This window comes from Monodelphis domestica, chromosome 7, assembly GCF_027887165.1.
Source record: "Monodelphis domestica isolate mMonDom1 chromosome 7, mMonDom1.pri, whole genome shotgun sequence".
NCBI classification, from domain to species: Eukaryota; Metazoa; Chordata; class Mammalia; order Didelphimorphia; family Didelphidae; genus Monodelphis; species Monodelphis domestica.
Window position 1 is genome coordinate 143,860,302 of NC_077233.1, and position 18,752 is coordinate 143,879,053.

The following is an 18,752-nucleotide window of genomic DNA, read 5'->3' on the forward strand; positions in this document are numbered from 1 at the left end:
CTTTGAACTGGATTTTCAGGCTCCTGAAAATGCCTCTGACCCAAGAACAAAGTTTCTATGCCTATGTCTCTGTGGATAGGTTTGAAATCATTCCAAACTGTAGATATAACTGGCTATTTAAGAAGCCCAGAGAAACGTTTTTTTCATTCTCAAGAAAGTCAGCAGGGGGCCAAGATCTTGGTTACTGAGGCCATTCTCATCTCCAGCTCTTTATTTCTCATTGAAAGGCCTAATGCTGCAAAAATGGCACCAGAAGTTTCTGGGAAAATGATTATGTGACCCCAGAAGGAGGATTGGGCTTCTGGTCAAGGTTAAGCAATAGGAGTGAGTCACTGGCAGATTAGAGCTCTCCTTCCCTAGGCAAATACTTCTCAGCTAGAGAATCAAAGGCCAGAATGAGAGGCGGGAACCAGGAGAGCCCTTCTCTGCAGAGTAGGAGTCAGAGAGGAATTTGCTATGGGACCACAGCAGGCATGGCAGTAATCATGCCAGCTAATTATCCAGCCCCTTTCATCCTCAGCTCACCAAGTGCTTAATCCCCACTACCCCCTCTGAGTTCAATGGCCAGGGAGGATTTATGAAGGAAGAAACAGAAGCATAGAAGAGCTAAATAAGTTACCAACTGGGTTCCAGCCTGCCCAGCTTGGGAAGGAACACAAATGAAAGAGGTTCAGAGCTATGTCTTCCAATCCCACCAATCCTGGCTCTTTGGATCAAAACTTTGCCCATTATCTTAGCGGATGTCCATGTAGGGAGAGGAAGATTTGTTTTTGATCACACATTGTTTTTGATCTGACATTGGTTTACTCCTTTTACCCTCTTTGGGTTTTAGTCTATGTAACTACCAAATGGGAAAAATAACCTCCATCCCTCTCCAAGAAATTATGAGCATGAAAAGAGAGCTTCATTCATTTAGTATGTAACCTTTATGCATAGGACCCTGCTAAGGGCCATGAAAAGCTAACAGAATGAATAAGGCAGTCCCTGGCCTGCTGGAATGTCTAGTCTAGCTGGGGAGATAAACACAGCACACATAATAAGCCCTTCATAAAAGTTTGTTAAATGGAATAAAACGCAAATAATTACAGCACAAGAGAAATACAATAAAGATACTCTGAGAATTAAGAGGACAGAGAGATTACTTCCATTTAGGGGAATCAGAGGCTTCTGGGAGGAAAAAATGTTTGGGCTAGGCCTTGAAATATTGATAGAATTTGGGCAAACAGAGATTGAAAGGCCCTTAGGGCACTCCACTTGGAGGTAATAGTGCAAGCGTACAGACAGCAAAGTACAGGATATTTAGAGAACAAAGAGGAGTCTAATGGTCATTCGTTTGTTTCCGTCACATCTGACTCTTTGTGCCCCCGTTTGGAGTTTTCTTGTCAAAGCCACTGGAGTGGTTGGCCATTTCCTCTTCTGGTTCACTTTACATTTTATGGAAACAGAGGCACATGGGGTTAAGTGACTTGTCATGGGGTCAATCACACAGCTAGCAAGTAAGGCCAGATTTGAACTCAGGAAGAAGAGTCTGTCTCTATCCACTGTGCCACTTAGCTGCCCTACTTTAGATAAGACTAGCATTGTGTAGGGGAGCAGAGAGATAAAGAAAAGTAGGGTGGAGCTAGGTTGTGGAGAGCCTTAAATGCTAATGATAGGCCAAGAGGAACCTCTGAAGAACGGTGTCTATAAAGAGAGCAACTTAGCAAAACTCTAGCCAACGCAATAGAGTTGTCGTTTATTTTATTTAGGAAGGTCAGAATTATCCTTCCTCCGGCGCTGTTGCTTGATGGTGCCTACCCAGGGAGAGGGCTGGGGAATGCTCTCTGAGACCTGAGAAGACAGAGAGGGCTTCAGGACCTGCAGAGGAGGGGAGGTAGCGCGGGAGAAGATGCTCTTCTGTGGAGGATGCTGCCTCGAATCCCCGTTAGAGTCAGAGACCGGGGCCTGCTCATGAAAGCGGGATGGGCTCTGGTGCCTGCCCAAGAGGAGGAAGCCTCGGGTGGGGGCGAGATCTGCTGCAGCTAAGAGAGGAGGTGGATCCCCGAGTCTGGCTGCAGCTTGACTCATCCTCATCTCCCCCAGTCAAAGGCAGGCAGGCAGGCAATGGAGGCCCAGACCGAGGGACCAGTTTCCACCCAGAGCACTTCATCTTTTTGTCCAGACTGAGATGGTCTCTGAGGCCTGACAGATTTCTCGTCGTGCCCAGCTCCTCTCCAGGGACTTCTACCACCCCTCCTTGGAAAAGTGCAGGAAAGAAAAACACTCCTTCCTGGCCGGCTGCCCTCTCCTAGGCTGACTTCCTCTCGGCCCATTATCTCAGAGTGGGATTTGGTTACTGCTGTTTCTTGAAGTCCGGGCTCGGGGCTGGGAGCAGGATGGGCTGCCGGCCCTGGGACTCGTCTTAGGGAAGGGTAGCAGGGGGTGGGGGGTGGAGGGGCCGTGGGCCTGACTTTCTTGCCTTCCTAGCCCAGGTGAGGCCATCCAGCCCGGTCTGACTTGAGCTGCTGTCCTGGGTGGGGGAAGTCTCTGATTCCTGGAAACCAGCTCTGGCACAGGGCTGGGCTAGGCTGAAGGAGCCATGTGATGAGAAATCAATGACAACAAAGGGAATCTGGAGCTCTGGTCCCCCAGCTTAGAGTCGTTGAATTTTAGAGCAGGGGCCTGGGTTTGGCCACAGGATTCCTGCCTCAATCTTGAGCCCACATTTAGACTCTGAGGGAGACTTCTGGCAGAGGTAACGCTGGCTGGCTGGGCCAGGGGTGGGGGAGGCGGGAAGGAGAATAGACCGAGGGACAGATGGGAAGAACCCTCTCTGGCGTCCTGGATCCGATTTCAGCGTCTCTAGGGATCCGGACTCAGCCCATCCCACCCCAGGCTTGGGACAGCCCACCTGTCAGCAGGACTAAGTGGGGGTGGAGAACCCTGGGGAAGAGGAGACACGACACTGAAGAGAGCTTCCTCTGGTGGGGGGGAGGGAAGAGCCCATGAAAATCCCCGGTCTCCCAGTCCAGGTGCGTCCAAGGTCCCTACAGACCTTCCTTCTGCACCCTGTCCCTGACACCTGCCTCCCCAGTGCTGAGGAAGCTCAGGTGGGGCGAGGAACGAGGGTCATCTTGGAAGCAAATACAGGACCATCTGAACTGAACTGGGGCAGGATTTCTCTGGAAATCTTTAAGGGGGGAGATTCCAAAGTGGCCCCCAGCAGCACACCCCAACAACATGTCCAGGGCGTGAATTGAGCCCCAGTGGCTCTAGCTGGGGCCCCAGAGGGTGGGCTCTAGGGCTCTCTTCCCTCTAGGCCTCATTCCTTTTTCATTTCTAGAAGGGCTCCCATTCTGGGGAGACCTGCAAAGGGTTTCTCCTATTCGGTTCTGTTCAGAGGCTGTTAGTCACAGCACCCCAAGCACGTTCTGTCTCCTCGTGGGTGAGCCTGTGCTTGGGTACTTTCCAGATTTTAATTTAGTCTCCTCCGGCTCACTAGCGCCCAACTCTTCTCTAGGGTCTGCCATCTTTGCTAGTCTAAGATTTCCTCCAAATGGGGTGGGAATGGATCGGGATTCCCAATCTGTCCAACAGCTCGTTCAAGATCCCCCATGTCAGGCCCAGAAGGACTGGCCAAGCCCCAGAGTCCCCTCCTTCACCAGACCCCCCCTCCCCATTTCCTGTTCTATCTGCAGAGCGAGCGTGGAAGATGTCGAACCAGAGCGACGGCAACACCAAGCCCCCATGCTTACCCCGGAATGGCCTGGTAAAGCTCGCCAGCCAGCCCAACGGCCTCAGCTCTGCCAGCATCACCAAAGGGACCCCAGCTGTGAAGAACCGACTCTGCCAGCTGCCCCCTGTGCCTGCCCTCACCAGCCCAGCCTTCCCAGTGCCCACTGAAAGGCCCCCACCCAGCCTGGCGTCCCCCCTCTCCTTAGCTGCCTTGGCAGGGGGGCCGTGCCCCTCCTCGGAGCCCCTTGCCGCTGGACTGTCCCCCGGTGAGAGCCCCAGCCAGGCTCCCGCATCTCCCACAGAGAGGCAGCCCCTCGCAGTGGATGAGAAGATCCTCAATGGTCTTTTCTGCTACTTCTCCGCCTGTGAGAAGTGCGTGCTGGCCCAGGTGTGCAAAGCCTGGCGGAGGGTGCTTTACCAGCCCAAGTTCTGGGTGGGCCTCACCCCGGTCCTGCATGCCAAGGAGCTGTACAATGTGCTGCCCGGTGGGGAGAAGGAATTTGTGAACTTGCAGGGTTTTGCCACGCGCGGCTTTGACGGCTTCTGCCTCGTCGGTGTCTCGGACCTAGACATTTGTGAATTCATTGACAACTACTCCCTGTCAAAGAAGGGTGTCAAGTCCATGAGCCTCAAGCGGTCCACCATCACAGATGCGGGCCTCGAGGTAGGTGGGGGCTGGGGCATGCTCGTGTGGGGGAGGGGGGAGGGGGAGCAGAAGGAAGGGACTAGAGGGGCAGGAGAAGAAAGTGGAGACAGCTGTGCCTGATGATCTTGGTGCCATTAGATGGAAAAGGATACATCATCAGAAACATGAAGTCCTTCCAGCTCATCATTCATTCATTCATTCATTCATCCAGCAGCAGTCTTCCCTAAGCCCTGAAGGGTTGTTTGGGGCTTGGGGGAGGCAGGAGTGGGGCAGGGCTGATGCAGAGGAATGGAGAGGCCCATCTAGGTGGGGAGAGAACATAGCCAATGGGAAAAGTCTCACAATAATGCCAAATGTTATTGATAAAGGGAGGCAGGAAGTGCGCTAGTGCTTCCGAAAGAGGGATCTCTGTCCTCTGGAGGGATGTGGGAGGGCTTCCTCTAGGAGAAAGACTCAAGTTGGGCCTCGAAGGAGGGGAAGGGAGGTGAAGGCAGGGAAGGCATTCCATGCAGGGCTGAGGAAGCAAAGGATGAGGCAAAATCAAGGTGTTTCTAGGAACAATGGCTAGAGCATGAGGGTGGGCGTATCTCTACAAACTCTGGCTTTGGAGATTCCCCGGGACCGAAATGGCGGAGGACCTCTAGCCTGAAGGGATTCAGCGGGTCCCTGTTCTGTTGGTGCCAGGACCTCGGAAGGACAGGATCAAAGACGTTTGGGGCACCTAAGGGAACCCGGCAGCGGGAGGCGGGACCGGAGGCTCCCTAACGCTGTGCCCCTCGCTGTGCCCCCTCCCAGGTCATGCTAGAGCAGATGCAAGGCGTAGTTCGTCTGGAGCTGTCCGGCTGCAACGACTTCACGGAGGCGGGCCTGTGGTCCAGCCTCAATGCCCGCATCACCTCGCTGAGTGTCAGCGATTGTATTAACGTGGCCGACGACGCCATTGCCGCCATTTCTCAGCTGCTGCCCAACCTGGCCGAGCTGAGCCTGCAGGCGTACCACGTCACGGACACGGCCCTGGCCTACTTCACGGCCAAGCAGGGCTACACCACCCACACTCTGCGGCTGCACTCCTGCTGGGAGATCACCAACCATGGCGTGGTCAACATGGTGCACAGCCTGCCCAACCTGACCTCCCTTAGTCTCTCCGGTTGCTCCAAAGTCACCGATGACGGGGTGGAGCTCGTGGCTGAGAACCTAAGGAAGCTGCGCAGCCTCGACCTGTCCTGGTGCCCCCGGATCACCGACATGGCCCTGGAGTACATCGCTTGTGACCTACATAAGCTGGAGGAGCTGGTGCTTGACAGGTAGGCCCGAGAGGGGCTGGTGGGAGCCCAAAGTGGGGAGCAGACTCGAGGGGCCGCCCCCTCTGGGTCTTGGGGCCTCCTTGGTTGTCCTGCACTGAGCACTCCAAGCTCCTTCTGACTTAGGATCATTCCAGGAGGAAGAAGAATCCCAGGTGGGTGGAAAAAAAGGCCCTGAAAACTTCTGACACTTTGAAGAGAAGGCTAAGCAGGGAATGAAGCGAGCAGGTGTCGATGCAATGAATAAGAAAGTGTAGAAATGATTTCTTTTAAAATTCACATTTCCAGATCTGGATCATTGACACATGTAAAATCCAGAGGAATTGCATGTCTATGGGAGGGACGTTGGGGGAGGGCAGGGAAAGAACATGAATCTTGTAACCATGGAAAAATATTCTATATTAATTAATTAAATAAAAATTTCCAAAATGTAAAAAAATAAAATTCACATTTCCTTAGCCCTTTAAATCTAAAGCCCATGTGAGGTAGGCTGTATGGGTATCATCACCATTTTATAGATGAGGAAATTGAGGGTAAAGGAGGAAAGGGGACTCACCCAGGATTACCCAGACAGAGCCAAGAATTGATTCTGAGTCTCCTGACTCCCATAACACATTGGGAATGATAAGGAACCTCCCTCGCAGTCCCATGCCCACATAGAGTCAGGAGACCCTGAATGGGGTCTAGAGGTCTGGAGTTGACTGTCTTTGAAGCCAGATCCGGAGTCTTCCTTGCTAGGAAAAAGAAAAAAAGGTCATATTTCCATGGAGTTCATCAATACTCATGAAGAAATAAATACTGCAAGCAATGTCATCCCCATTTTATAGATGGGCCTTGTGGAAGGTAGGCTGTCAAAAGAGGAGGCATCTATGCTAACCTTGATCCCAGGCAGACACCCTTTTGGTCTGGTCCCACAGGTGTGTTCGAATCACAGACACTGGACTCAGCTACCTGTCCACCATGTCTTCACTTCGAAGTCTCTACCTACGATGGTGCTGTCAGGTAGGGATCCCCCCTCTTATATCACCCCACAGAAAGGTACTGGGGCCTCCTTGGGGTGCCTTTCCTACCCCTAAACTGAAACCTTCCTGGACTTCAGGGCCTTTCAAATGACTAGCCCATGGGAGGCCCTGGGGAAGCCTCCTTGGAGCAAATCTTTTCCAGGATGATCAGATTGACTCCTCTCTCCTCATCTTCCCTACCCACCCAACCTATGCGGCTGCTGGAACAGACTTTTCACCTAGGATCCTCAGACCCCGAGAAGTCCGTCAATAGTTTTCTTGACTTTGGATAGGGAAAAAATACATCTTTATTTCAATATAATTGGTTTCCTTTGTAATCCTAATTTATTTTAGGCATTTAACAACATTATTCTGAGAAGGGGGAATCAGAGGTTTTAGGGGTCTGGAAAAGGGGTCCAGGACACAAAAACCAGTTAAGAATCCCTGCTTTTGAAGGCTCCTCCCTCTCCCTCTCAGACCACCCAAATGCATAGAATCTCACAGTTGGAAGGGACCCCAGTGATTTTAGAGTCCAACCTGTACACAAAGAAGAATCCTTGCTTCAGCATTCCCAGAAAGGAGTCCTCCAACCCCTTTCTTGAAGTCCTCCAGGGATGGAGGAGGCACTGCTTGTTGAGGTTATCCATTTCTACTTTTAGAGAGCAATGCTTGCCACTATGGCTATTTCTGATGCCACCTTGAAGTCAGCTTCCTGTTATCTCCCAACCATTACTCCTCACTGCCCTTTCAGAGGGAGGGAGTGACTGGTGAGCCGAGGGATAAGGCTACTCTTCCTTCTACTTGTACATCCTTTTAAGTTCTTGAAAACAACTGGCATATCCCAGCGAAGGCTACGCCAGACAAACGATGCCCCTTGTCTTTAACCTAATGCTCATGTGGCATGGTATACAGTCCTCTCTGCCTCTCCTGGAAGTGCTTCCATTCATCAGCACAAAACTCCAGATAAGGTCTGACCGAGGCAGAATGTGATGGATTGTCACCTCCCTAAATCCAGACACTTTGCATATACTAATGAAGTCTGAGTTCTCATTTGTTTTTTTGCCTTCTGTTTACTCACTGAGCTTAGGGTCCACTAAGAATCCTGCTCATTCTTTTTATTTTCTTTTAAATCCTTACCTTCCATCTTGGATTTAATACCATGTGTTGGTTTTACAGGAGAATTGAGATAAGGGCTAGGCAATAGGGGTAAGTGACTTGCCCAGGATCACACAACTAAGAAGTATCTGAGGTCATATTTGAACCCAGGACCTCCTGTGTCCAAGCCTGCCACTCTATCCTTTGAGCCACCTGGCTGCCCCTCCATTCTTTTTCATGTAAATTATCATCTAGCCTCACCTCCACTACATAATACTCATGTAATTGATTTTTGTTTTTAAAATATTTTTATTGATATCTTCCATTTTTAACATTACCTAAATTTCTCCTTATATTTGTTCATTTCCCCTCTCAAAGATCCATGCTTTATAATAAAGAATTTTTTTAAAAGAGGAAGAGAAAAAAAACTGAGCAAAACTGAGCAACCCATTGAAAAATGGTTTGTTTTAACCCAAGTATAGAACTTTACTTTCATATTTGCTTTCTTTTGCTGAAGCTGTTTAAGAAGGAGGTGGTGAGGAGGGATTGTCTGTGGTCGGGTCCCAGCATTCTCCCATCTTCCTAAACATTGGGAGGGAAGGGAAGGAAGAGAAGGAAAATATTAACCAAGGCCCATTGACTCCACAGGTGCAGGATTTTGGACTGAAACACCTCCTGGCCATGAGGAGTTTGCGCCTCCTCTCTCTCGCAGGTGAGATCCTTCCCTCCGCTTTCTACCTCGTCTCTCTGCCCCTTGCCACACTCCCAGGCATGTGGCCTCCTCTAGAGAAGAGGGCCAGAGCTGCAGCCTTGTGGGAGCAGGTTGATGGGAAGGGGGAACAGATGGCATGCCCCCCACCCCCTGCTAAGATGAGGAAGCCACCCCTACCTTACTGCCCCAGAGGTGGGTCTGGGCCTCTCTCTCTTCCTCCACACCAGAACCTGAGGTGTCCCAAGGGACTAGCCAGCCTTTGGGATGTATATCCTGTGGGTCAGGCCTGGAGACCTCCCAAGCAGGAGTCCTGAGCTCCTAGATTTTCCCTGGCTCTGGGTTGGGGTGGGGGAACCAAAGGGGGTACTTGTTGCCCCATGCCTCTCATCTGCCCCTCCTCATGCTTCCAGGCTGTCCCCTGCTGACCACCACGGGGCTCTCTGGCCTGGTGCAGTTGCAGGAACTGGAAGAGCTGGAACTGACCAACTGCCCTGGAGCCACCCCCGAGCTCTTCAAGTATTTCTCCCAGCACCTACCCCGATGCCTGGTCATAGAGTAGGGGCCGGGCCGGGTTTGGCCCCATCCATCTTGGGACTTGACCCCTCTTGCCCCACTCAGCTTCCTCCCTTCTCCATTCAGTCTCATTGTCCCACAGGGACCTGGGTCATACTCCACACAGGACCCAGGAGTCCTAGGGACCCAGCCTAGCTCTTGCCCCACTCCACCATCGCTCTGCCCTCACCATCCTCTGCGTCAATTTGCCAACTAACTCAAGCCAGGAATAGCTAGGGGGTGGGGTGGGGAGTAGGGGGAGGGCAGGTGGCTCCCCTGGCCCAGGCCAGGAGCTGGGGGTTGGAGTGATGGGGGGAGAGAAGGACATGGATCCTTCTTCTTGACTAGGCTAGGAAGGACAAGCAGCCACAGGAGCTGGGCCCGGCTTCCCACTTCCCACATGGCTACTCAGAAGCTCAGGAGCAACTCGATCATCCCCCACCTGCCTTTCTGCCCCCCATGCTCTCGACTCCTTCTGTCCCTACATTCCTGGATAGGACAGAAGCAGTGTGGGGATACTCTCCTATGTGGTAGGACAGTGGCTCTCCTTGGTGGTCCTAGAGAATCATAGGATTGCAATTTTAGAGCAGGAAGGAGAAGATTCCTGCTTCTGTAACCACACACACACACACACACACACACACACACACACACACACACACATCTCCCGACAAAATCTAGGCTCAACCTCATCCGTTTTCTCTAGACAGCAGCAGCCTGGAGGCTCATACCCAGGGTCCCTTTCAACTTTTCTCTCACTTTAAACCCTCCCCTACACACACACACACACACACACACACACACACACACACACACACACATACACACATACACATATACACATACACACACACACACACAGAGGCACACACCCCATATACCCTGAAGCCTCAGGCCTTCCAGCTAAACCAATGGGTGCTGGGCATGGTACCATTTGTCATGGAGGGCTGCTGGACATGGTACCATTTGTTATGGAGGGCCACTGGATAGAGCCTATCCCCAGGACCCTTCAGGGGTGGATACATGGCAGAAATTGGGGGATAGATTAGGACCGAAGCTCTGAGTTCCCAGAGCAAAGAAGGCGTAATATCCTGGGGATAGTGGGGTAAGAGAAATGACCACCCACTTTTTCTGTCCCCGTGGTCCAGAATGCCATTTCCCAAGTGGTAGGCCCATCCTGTCCTTCAGAGAGAAGGATCCCCTCCTCTTCCTCGACTATGAGCACATACACATACATGGGTACATATGTGCATGCCCCTCTGTGCCCTGCTCTGCACGCCTGCCCACAATCATGTTCACCCATGCACAAATCCTGTCCCACCCACCCCCCAGCTCAGGCAGCTCTATCCCATTTCCCCCAAACCTCTGGCTAGAGCAGCCCCTTTGGATCCCAGTCCTGGGTGGAGGTCAAATGGAAATAGACCCTTAATGAAGGCAAGCTTTGTTTCAAAAGGTACTGAAGAGAATCCTTAATCTAGGGCTCTGTTACCCAGGGCAAGAGGTAATGCCATGACAGTTCAAGCCTAGGTCCGCATCTCTCCTTCTCCTCGTCTTTCCTCCTCTAGCTTCCTGCCTCCTTTCATCCCTCTCCTCCTTCTTCCTTGTTCTCAGACTCAGCTGTCCCCTTTAGCTCCCATGTCTCCCAATGGCCCATTTCCAAAGTGGAGCCAAGGGCTTAACATGTGTGGCATGTGTTGCTGGGGACAGGGAAGGTACTCACCTAGGTTTTGCTTTGAAACAGGCATTTAGGTTTTCTGTTCCCATCCCCTGAAACATTCCCCAAATCTTCAGTAGGGGGAGAGGTGTTGGTTTCCCCTCATGGGGAAATTGAGGTACAGTACCACCAGGCAATCTGAATGATGCTGTATTGAGCTTAGAGCGAAGTTAAGGGTCTCACTTTTTTACTCCCAATTCAGATGGTTCTGTTGTTCCATAACCACTGTGAGGCCTGGGGTAATCCAAGGATGTGGTTGGGGGGATGCTTAGGGTCTCCCCTTCAGATCCTGATTCCTCACCCTCCTTATTTCAGGGAGACCCTATTGACTCAGGCCAAATTCCCTCTTCCTCTTCCTGGGTACATCATTTAGAGCCATGGCCTGAAGCAGGACTGCAAGCCCACAGATAAACACTGACAGTCCCCGCCATTGGAATCTTCTTCCTTTTGGTGGGAGATGGGGGATCAAGAGAAGAATATTGAAGGAGAAAGGGTCTAAGGTCTAAGGATCACCTCAGGGTTTTGCTAGAGGAGGCTTGAAAGTGGAAAGTATGTGTAGGGATGGTTCTGAATGGATAATTGTTCCTGGGACTGAGTATAGTAGCCCCAGATGGCTTCAGATATCTGTTCAGCTAAGGCTCTCTCTTCCTGTTCTCAACCCACCCCATTGTTGATATGGCTCCTTCTCTCCTCTGTACCTGGATCTCTCATCCATATAGATGGGACAGGCATTTGCTGAGCATTGTCCCCCTCTTCTCCACCTCCTGCCCCTTGAGACAGGAGCCACCAAACTGGGGACCAGGGGCCTAGAGTTAGATCTGTCCCCTCCCCTCCTAGGAAGAAGCTTCCATTGGGTTCCCCAAATATAGCTATGGGTGCTGGAATAAACTCTCTGTGTCCACCAAGCTTCCAAAGGTCCTTTTTGCTCTGAAGGCCAATGGGATAGGCATGGGTTTTTTCAGCACTGCAACCCAATCTTAAAAGTCTTCATGCTTTGGGGTTTGGGAACCCTATGTAGGCTGGGACCCTGACCCCATAAGGACAACTCCAACCAGCAACTCTGATCTTCCACGGAATCTTGGTGGGGGAAAAGGGCTTCTTTATTGGCCACCCCTGACCCAACTTCTTCCCCCCCCCACCCCCACTCCACCCACCCCAGATGGTCTCTGATGATGGCCGCATAAGATCCTAAACCATTTGGAAGTCCTGGATTCTGGAATCGAAAGCTGGCACCAGCCTAGCAAGAGAGCTGAGGAGGGGAAGTTGGGTCCCCTCCCATTCCAAACAGGAGATCCCCAGGAGACACCGCTCCCCCTCACCTCATCCTGGGACAGACACCATCATGGGAGCGAAGAGATTATTTCTGATTGGAAGAGATGAACCTATCCCTAAAGCTACCCTCCCCCCAACTCCTCCCCCCACAGAGAGAGACAGAGAGAGAGAGACAGAGAGAGAGAGAGTTTGAGAGAGAGAGAGAGAGAGAGAGAGAGAGAGAGAGAGAGAGAGAGAGAGAGAGAGAGAGAGAGAGAGAGAGAGAGAGATTGAAAGAGAGAATGAGAGAGAGAGCAATACTGTTGAAGTGAAACAGAGAAATGATTTGACAGCCCAAAGATTTTTCCTGTACCCTTGGAGCCAGACCATCTGGCCTGGGGCTCCGGGCTGACTTGGTCCTAAGCCAGTTTTCTCAACCCCCCTCCTCTGCTTTGTGCCCCCTGGGGTCAGGGAGGGGAACGGGAGAGGTGTTCATTGGTCCAAAGTATTAAAGTAACTGAAGCTGTGATATTTCCAACTACTGTAGGAGGAAAATAAAAGGGAGATAGGAAAAAAAAATCAACCCTGAAAACCATTTTCTTACTGTACATAACAACCTCATTCTCCTGTATATGCGGAAGATATAACCTTATATTTGGTAAGTGTTTCTTGTGCTATTTTATCACGTGACCTGTTTATAAAAATATATATTAAAAAAAGTTGCAAAAACATCTGTGTTTAGTGTGTTTCCTGATCTTGATACCATGTGATTGAACTGGTGTTGAGGGAACAACCTACTCCTAATACTACTACAAATGTTATTGGTATAATAATTACTATTACTACCAACTCCTCATAGAACATTTTTTACTCTTCAAGATGCTTCCATCTTTATTATGTCATGTGATCATAATGTTTTTAAGAGGTAGGGTAGATACTATCCCCAGTTTTACAAAGGAGGAAACTGAGATAAAATACTTTGTGAGGTTATAATCACTCAATTATATTTAATATTATATATATATACATATATATATACATATAGTCCCTGCTACTACCATCTAGTTGTTAGGACGAAAAGAGAAATACATTATAGATTAGAAGACCTGAGGTCAAGTCCCATCTTCATTACTAACTCACTTGGTAAGACTTTAGACAAACTTACTTCCTCATCGGGCTTCAGTTCCCTTCTATGTAAGATAAGGAGGTTACACTAGATGCTCTCCAAGGTCCCTTCCAACTCTGACATTCTGTAAATTGATACTGTGTTTAATTCTGGGCACCATATTTTAGGAAGAACAGTGACCAGTTGGAGTATTTCCAAAAGACTAAGTGACTAAGTGAGTGACTAAGGTAGAGACATTCATGGAAACTATACCATAGGAGGATGGGTTGAAGGATATGGGGATAGTAGGGTGGGAGGAAAAGATTTAGGGGCCATATGATAGCTGTCTTAGAAGAGGAATTAGACTTGTTCTGTCCAATCTCAGGAAGAATGGTTGGAATTACAATAATTAGAAGTACAGAAGCTCAGTTATCAGGAAAAATATCCTAGGGATAAGCTATCCAAAAATGGCATTGGCTCTTTTGAGATAGAAGTGTCTCTAATCACTTTAAGTTCCTTTTTTTAATGCCTATTTTTTGTCTTAGAATCAATGCTGTGTGTTAGTTCCAAGGCAGAAGAACAGCAAGGGATAGACAATAGGGGTTAAGTGACTTGTCCAGGGTCACATAGCTAGAACATGTCTGAGGTCAGATTTGAACCCAGGACCTCCTTTCTCTAGATCTGACTCTTAATCCACTGAGCCACCTAGCTTCCCCTAAACTCTTCAAGAGATATTATAGAAAGAATTCCTGTTCAGGTACAGGTGAGTGTACGTCACCCTTCAGGTCCCTTCTAACCTACCCAATATTCTACAATTTTAGTTAAATGACTGACTCAAGGTTACATAGTTAGTGGTATAACCAAGACTATAATATAGGTTTCCTAACTCCTAGTATATTGCTTTTTTCTACTATCACACCACTATGGGCTTGCTTCAGAGGTGTGCTGGCTCCTGAGAGCCAGTTGTTAAATTTTCATTGTGAGTGAGTATATATACTTCTGAAATTAGCAAACATTATAAAAATAAGACCCATTGCCTTTTTAACTTGGCCATGAACCACTGTGTGAGTGCAAATGATTTTCAGAATAAAACAGTAATACAGTAGTACAGTAGATAATGCACAAAGAAAATACCAAAGTCTCCAAAATTCATAATAGCCCAGTTAAAGATAATAGCAAACAAATCCACTATCATATTTCACATAAGTTGCTTAAAAAGCTATGAATTGATGGATATTTGTCACAAGTTTTACAGATGCAGCAATTCTTTCAACCTTGGCAAAAATATTTTTAAATAAAGTCATTACTGCCATTATTTCAAAATTTGGCAGAAGAGTCTAGAAAAAACCAAACCTCTGCATTGTTGAGGAAAATCTATTTGAAGTCTATAACATCATCAAGAAATCTAGATTGTTCTGGTGGAAGTAAATTAAACTGAAGAGTATGTATGTAGGAGCTCCTTTTGGCTTTGTTTTATATAAAGCTTTTTTCTCTAGCAGGAACTTCTATTTGGTTCTCAACCTTTAATATAACATTTTATATATATATATATACATGTATATAATCCATTCAGAAACTACTAGTTGTCTAAAATTATTTCTGAAGACTCCTTAAAATTATAATTTAAATTCTTGGCTCATTAAATTCTCCAATGGTTATATACAATTGTAACTAGTTAGATGAAGTCCATCCATCATCATCTATGTGACCAATAACAAGCCAAAAAGGCAGAAAAGGCTTTTAAGGCAACATGTGATCTTCTATGGATCTAGTGACAAGGGGTTGGGCAAGATGTTCATGGGCTTATACAATGATATTTTGTTCTTCAGTGAAGGTATAAAATAAAGATCAATATAGGCAAAACAGTAGTTTAAAATGATTCAGTATAACAAAGATATTTATTAGATTAATACAGATAAACTTTTTAAAGAATTAAACCTTAAAGCAATCAGCAATAGCATAGGTAGTGAAGTAAAAAATCCATTACTATAATTCGAATAGACTTATTCACTATTAAGGAGGGAAATAAACTAAACTTGATTAGCAAGGAATAAAACAATAGAGTCTGAAAAGGTTTAAAATTCACCTCCAGATCTCATTAAGTTTTTTTACCCTCCCCCAGTATTTATCATCCATTCACATTTCTTTAGTCAGAGCTCTGAAGTTTGTCTTACTGAGGGAGAATTCTACACTGAACATAACATGGAGGAATCTCAAATTGGATGTATTGTAGAGGTTGGGCAGGCCCAAATGCCAAAGGTGTGTAGGAAGATAAATCTCCCTTCTGAATCCCAGGATTATTCAAACTAAGCACAAGGACCATTGCACCCAGGAACAATAGGAAGAAAAGACACTCCAAAACTTTGAGTTGCTTGAGATAGGTAATGCACTGCTCTTTCATAGAGTGAGTTATGCTTTGTAACAAGTTTACTCCTTAAATAAAAGTTAAACAAAAGGAGACCCTGACTGGAAGATAAAGAGACTTTTTGGGGGGGGGGGGATTGCTAAAAGGATTTTAAGAGCTATTCTTCTCTTCCCCAAGGACAAAACTGCAAGGGACAACATTAGCGTATTTGCACATGATAGAAAGAGTACTCCTTGGTGTTTTGGGTCAAGAGAAAGAAGGAAAATAGTCGGCTTATTCCCTAAAACTAACTTTAAATCCACTGATTTGGACTAATTGCCCTTCCATGGGAAAAACCTTTAGTAATAGCCTTCTAAACTAGGAGTCCACGGTCAGCTTAAAAAAAATCTGCTTGAAAACTTACTAACTTAAATGAAAATCTCTCTTAAAAATATTTGACACAGCCCAGCAGCAAGAACTAGAAAGAGAAATCCCATTCAAAATCACCTTAGACAAAATAAAATACTTAGGAATCTATCTCCAAAACAAACACAGGAACTATATGAACACAACTACAAAACACTCTCCACACTACTAAAACTAGACTTGAACAATTGGAAGAACATTAACTGCTCATGGGTAGGACGAGCCAATATAATAAAAATGACCATCCTACCCAAACTCATTTATCTATTTAGTGCCATACCCATTGAACTTCCAAAATTTTTCTTTACTGATTTAGAAAAAAACATAACAAAGTTCATTTGGAAAAACAAAGGATCAAGGATATCTAGGAAAATAATGAAAAAAAATACAAAGGAAGGGGGCCTTGCAGTCCCAGATCTCAGACTATAGTATAAAGCAGCGGTCATCAAAACAATTTGGTACTGGCTAAGAGACAGAAAGGAGGATCAATGGAATAGACTTGGGGTAAGTGACCTCAGCAGGACAGTATACGACAAACCCAGAGAACCCAGCTTTTGGGACAAACATACACTATTTCATAAAAACTGCTGGGAAAATTGGAGGACAGTATGGGAAAGATTAGGTTTAGATTAACACCTCACACCCTACACCAAGATAAATTCAAAATGGGTGATTGACTTGACCATAAAGAAGGAAACTACAAGAAAATTAGGCGAACACAGAATAGTATACATGTCAGACCTTTGGTATGGGATAGATTTTAAAACCAAGCAAGACTTAGAAAGAGTCACAAAATGCAAAATAAATAATTTGGAATACATCAAATTAAAAAGTTTTTGTACAAACAAAACCAATGTAACTAAAATCAGAAGGAAAGGAACAAATTCGGAAGCAATCTTCATAAAAACCTCTGACAAAGGTTTAATTACTCAAATTTACAAAGAGCTAAATCAATTGTACAAAAAATCAGGCCATTCTCCAATTGATAAATGGCCAAGGCAGCCAAAGAAATCAAAACTATTAATAAGCACATGAAAAAGTGCTCTACATCTCTTATAATCAGAGAGATGCAAATCAAAACAACTCTGAGGTATCACCTCACACCTAGCAGATTGGCTAACATGACAGCTATGGAAAGTAATGAATGCTGGAGGGGATGCAGCAAAGTAGGGACACTAATTCATTGCTGGTGGAGTTGTAAGTTGATCCAACCATTCTAGAGGGCCATTTGGAACTATGCCCAAAGGGCGATAGAAGACTGTCTGCCCTTTGATCCAGCCATAGCACTGCTGGGTTTGTACCCCAAAGAGATAATAAGGAAAAAGACTTGTACAAGAATATTCATAGCTGCACTCTTTGTGGTGGCCAAAAATTGGAAAATGAGGGGATGCCCTTCAATTGGGGAATGGCTGAACAAGTTATGGTATATGTTGGTGATAGAATACTATTGTGCTAAAAGGAATGATAAAGTGGAGGTATTCCATGGAGTCTGGAACAACCTCCAGGAAGTTATGCAGAGTGAAAGGAGCAGAACCAGGAGAACATTGTACACAGAGACTGATACACTGTGGTATAATCGAACGTAATGGACTTCTCCAGTAGTGGTGGTGTAATGTCCCTGAACAATCTGCAGGGATCTAGGAGAAAAACACTATCCATAAGCAGAGGACAAACTGTGGGAGTAGAAACACCAAGGAAAAGTAACTGCCTGACTACAGCTGTTGAGGGGACATGTCAGAGGAGAGACTCTAAATGAACACTCTAATGCAAATACTAACAACATGGCAATGGGTTCGAATCAAGAACACATGTGATACCCAGTGGAATCATGCGTCGGCTATGGGGTGGGGAGGAAAAGAAAATGATCTTTGTCTCTAATGAATAATGCTTGGAAATGATCAAATAAAATATTATTAAAAAAATAATAATAATGAAAGCAAAAAAAGAACTAGCTAAAAAGGTGCTAATCCAGCCCACTTGCAAAATTACCACACAAAAGGGAATTTTAGGAAATACTAAGGGACTTCTGGGGGAAGTTCAAAGGTTCAAAATCTCCATTTATACACTGGCAAACTATGGTCTGAGGGTTTAATTTGTTCCACTTCTTGTCTTATATGGTCTTGAAACTTAAATCATTTTTATAGTTTTAAATACAATAAAACTTTACTTTAAAATAAGGAAATCATTCTTAACTCAGGTGGTACAAAAACAAGCAGTGGGCTGGACTTGGTCCCACAGTGATGGGGAAAATGGTAAAAATGCAGATTAAACGTAAAAGAGTATCCCATTTTCAGAGAATATATTGTTTAAAAAAAAGTATCAGTGTACCCCTGGTCACTCCCTCAATATCTACTGGTACTGACTTTGGTAGTTTGGTAGATACAACTGTAACTAGAGATACAACTATTGCTACTTCCAGAATTCTAGGGGTAACTCTAGCTAATAGTTCATGAGTTCTCAGTAGTGTTATAACCTCTAACAATTATCCACTAGACTCAGTTATTTAGCTAAAGCATTTCTTTAAGTGACACAGAAAGAATAGTATTTCTCCCCAAACCTGGAGTATACTCTCCCTCAAATACACAGAGTCCATGGGAAGGAAGGATGGGCACAAATTTATAGCGATAGTAAGACATATGTGGAGAAAATACATGTAACCAAGACAATTTACAACTACAGAACTACAGAGCCTCATCTTTTCTTCCTCCTAAAGGTTTTCATTGATCTAACATCAGTGATGGATGAATTATTCCACTGCTCAGCTGGGTTGGCTTCTTGCAGAGGATGGTGTGTCCAGGTGTGACAAGGAAATCACTTTAAAAGACTGATATATATTAATTTAAGGTCGCCAAGGAATTCAGCTATGTAATTCCTAAATGAAAACTCAAGTC

The 18,752-nt window shown here is 46.4% G+C and overlaps 1 protein-coding gene across 4 annotated transcripts in view; it reads left to right on the top strand.

The window, feature by feature from the left end:
- Window positions 1–12,715, top strand: part of FBXL16 (F-box and leucine rich repeat protein 16) — a 28,406-nt gene extending 15,691 nt beyond the window's left edge. For 2 of the 4 annotated variants that reach the window (XM_007499240.2, XM_007499239.3), the window contains exons 2-6: window positions 3,678–4,378; window positions 5,156–5,664; window positions 6,579–6,663; window positions 8,406–8,469; window positions 8,880–12,715. In XM_007499240.2, the coding sequence (XP_007499302.1) occupies window positions 3,692–4,378; window positions 5,156–5,664; window positions 6,579–6,663; window positions 8,406–8,469; window positions 8,880–9,028 (1,494 nt within the window). In that variant the 5' untranslated portion in view covers window positions 3,678–3,691 and the 3' untranslated portion in view covers window positions 9,029–12,715. The remainder of the gene's footprint in view (window positions 1–3,677; window positions 4,379–5,155; window positions 5,665–6,578; window positions 6,664–8,405; window positions 8,470–8,879) is intronic. The other 2 variants (XM_007499241.2, XM_056805737.1) reach the window with 1 other exon arrangement.
- The last annotated feature ends 6,037 nt before the right edge of the window (window positions 12,716–18,752 follow it).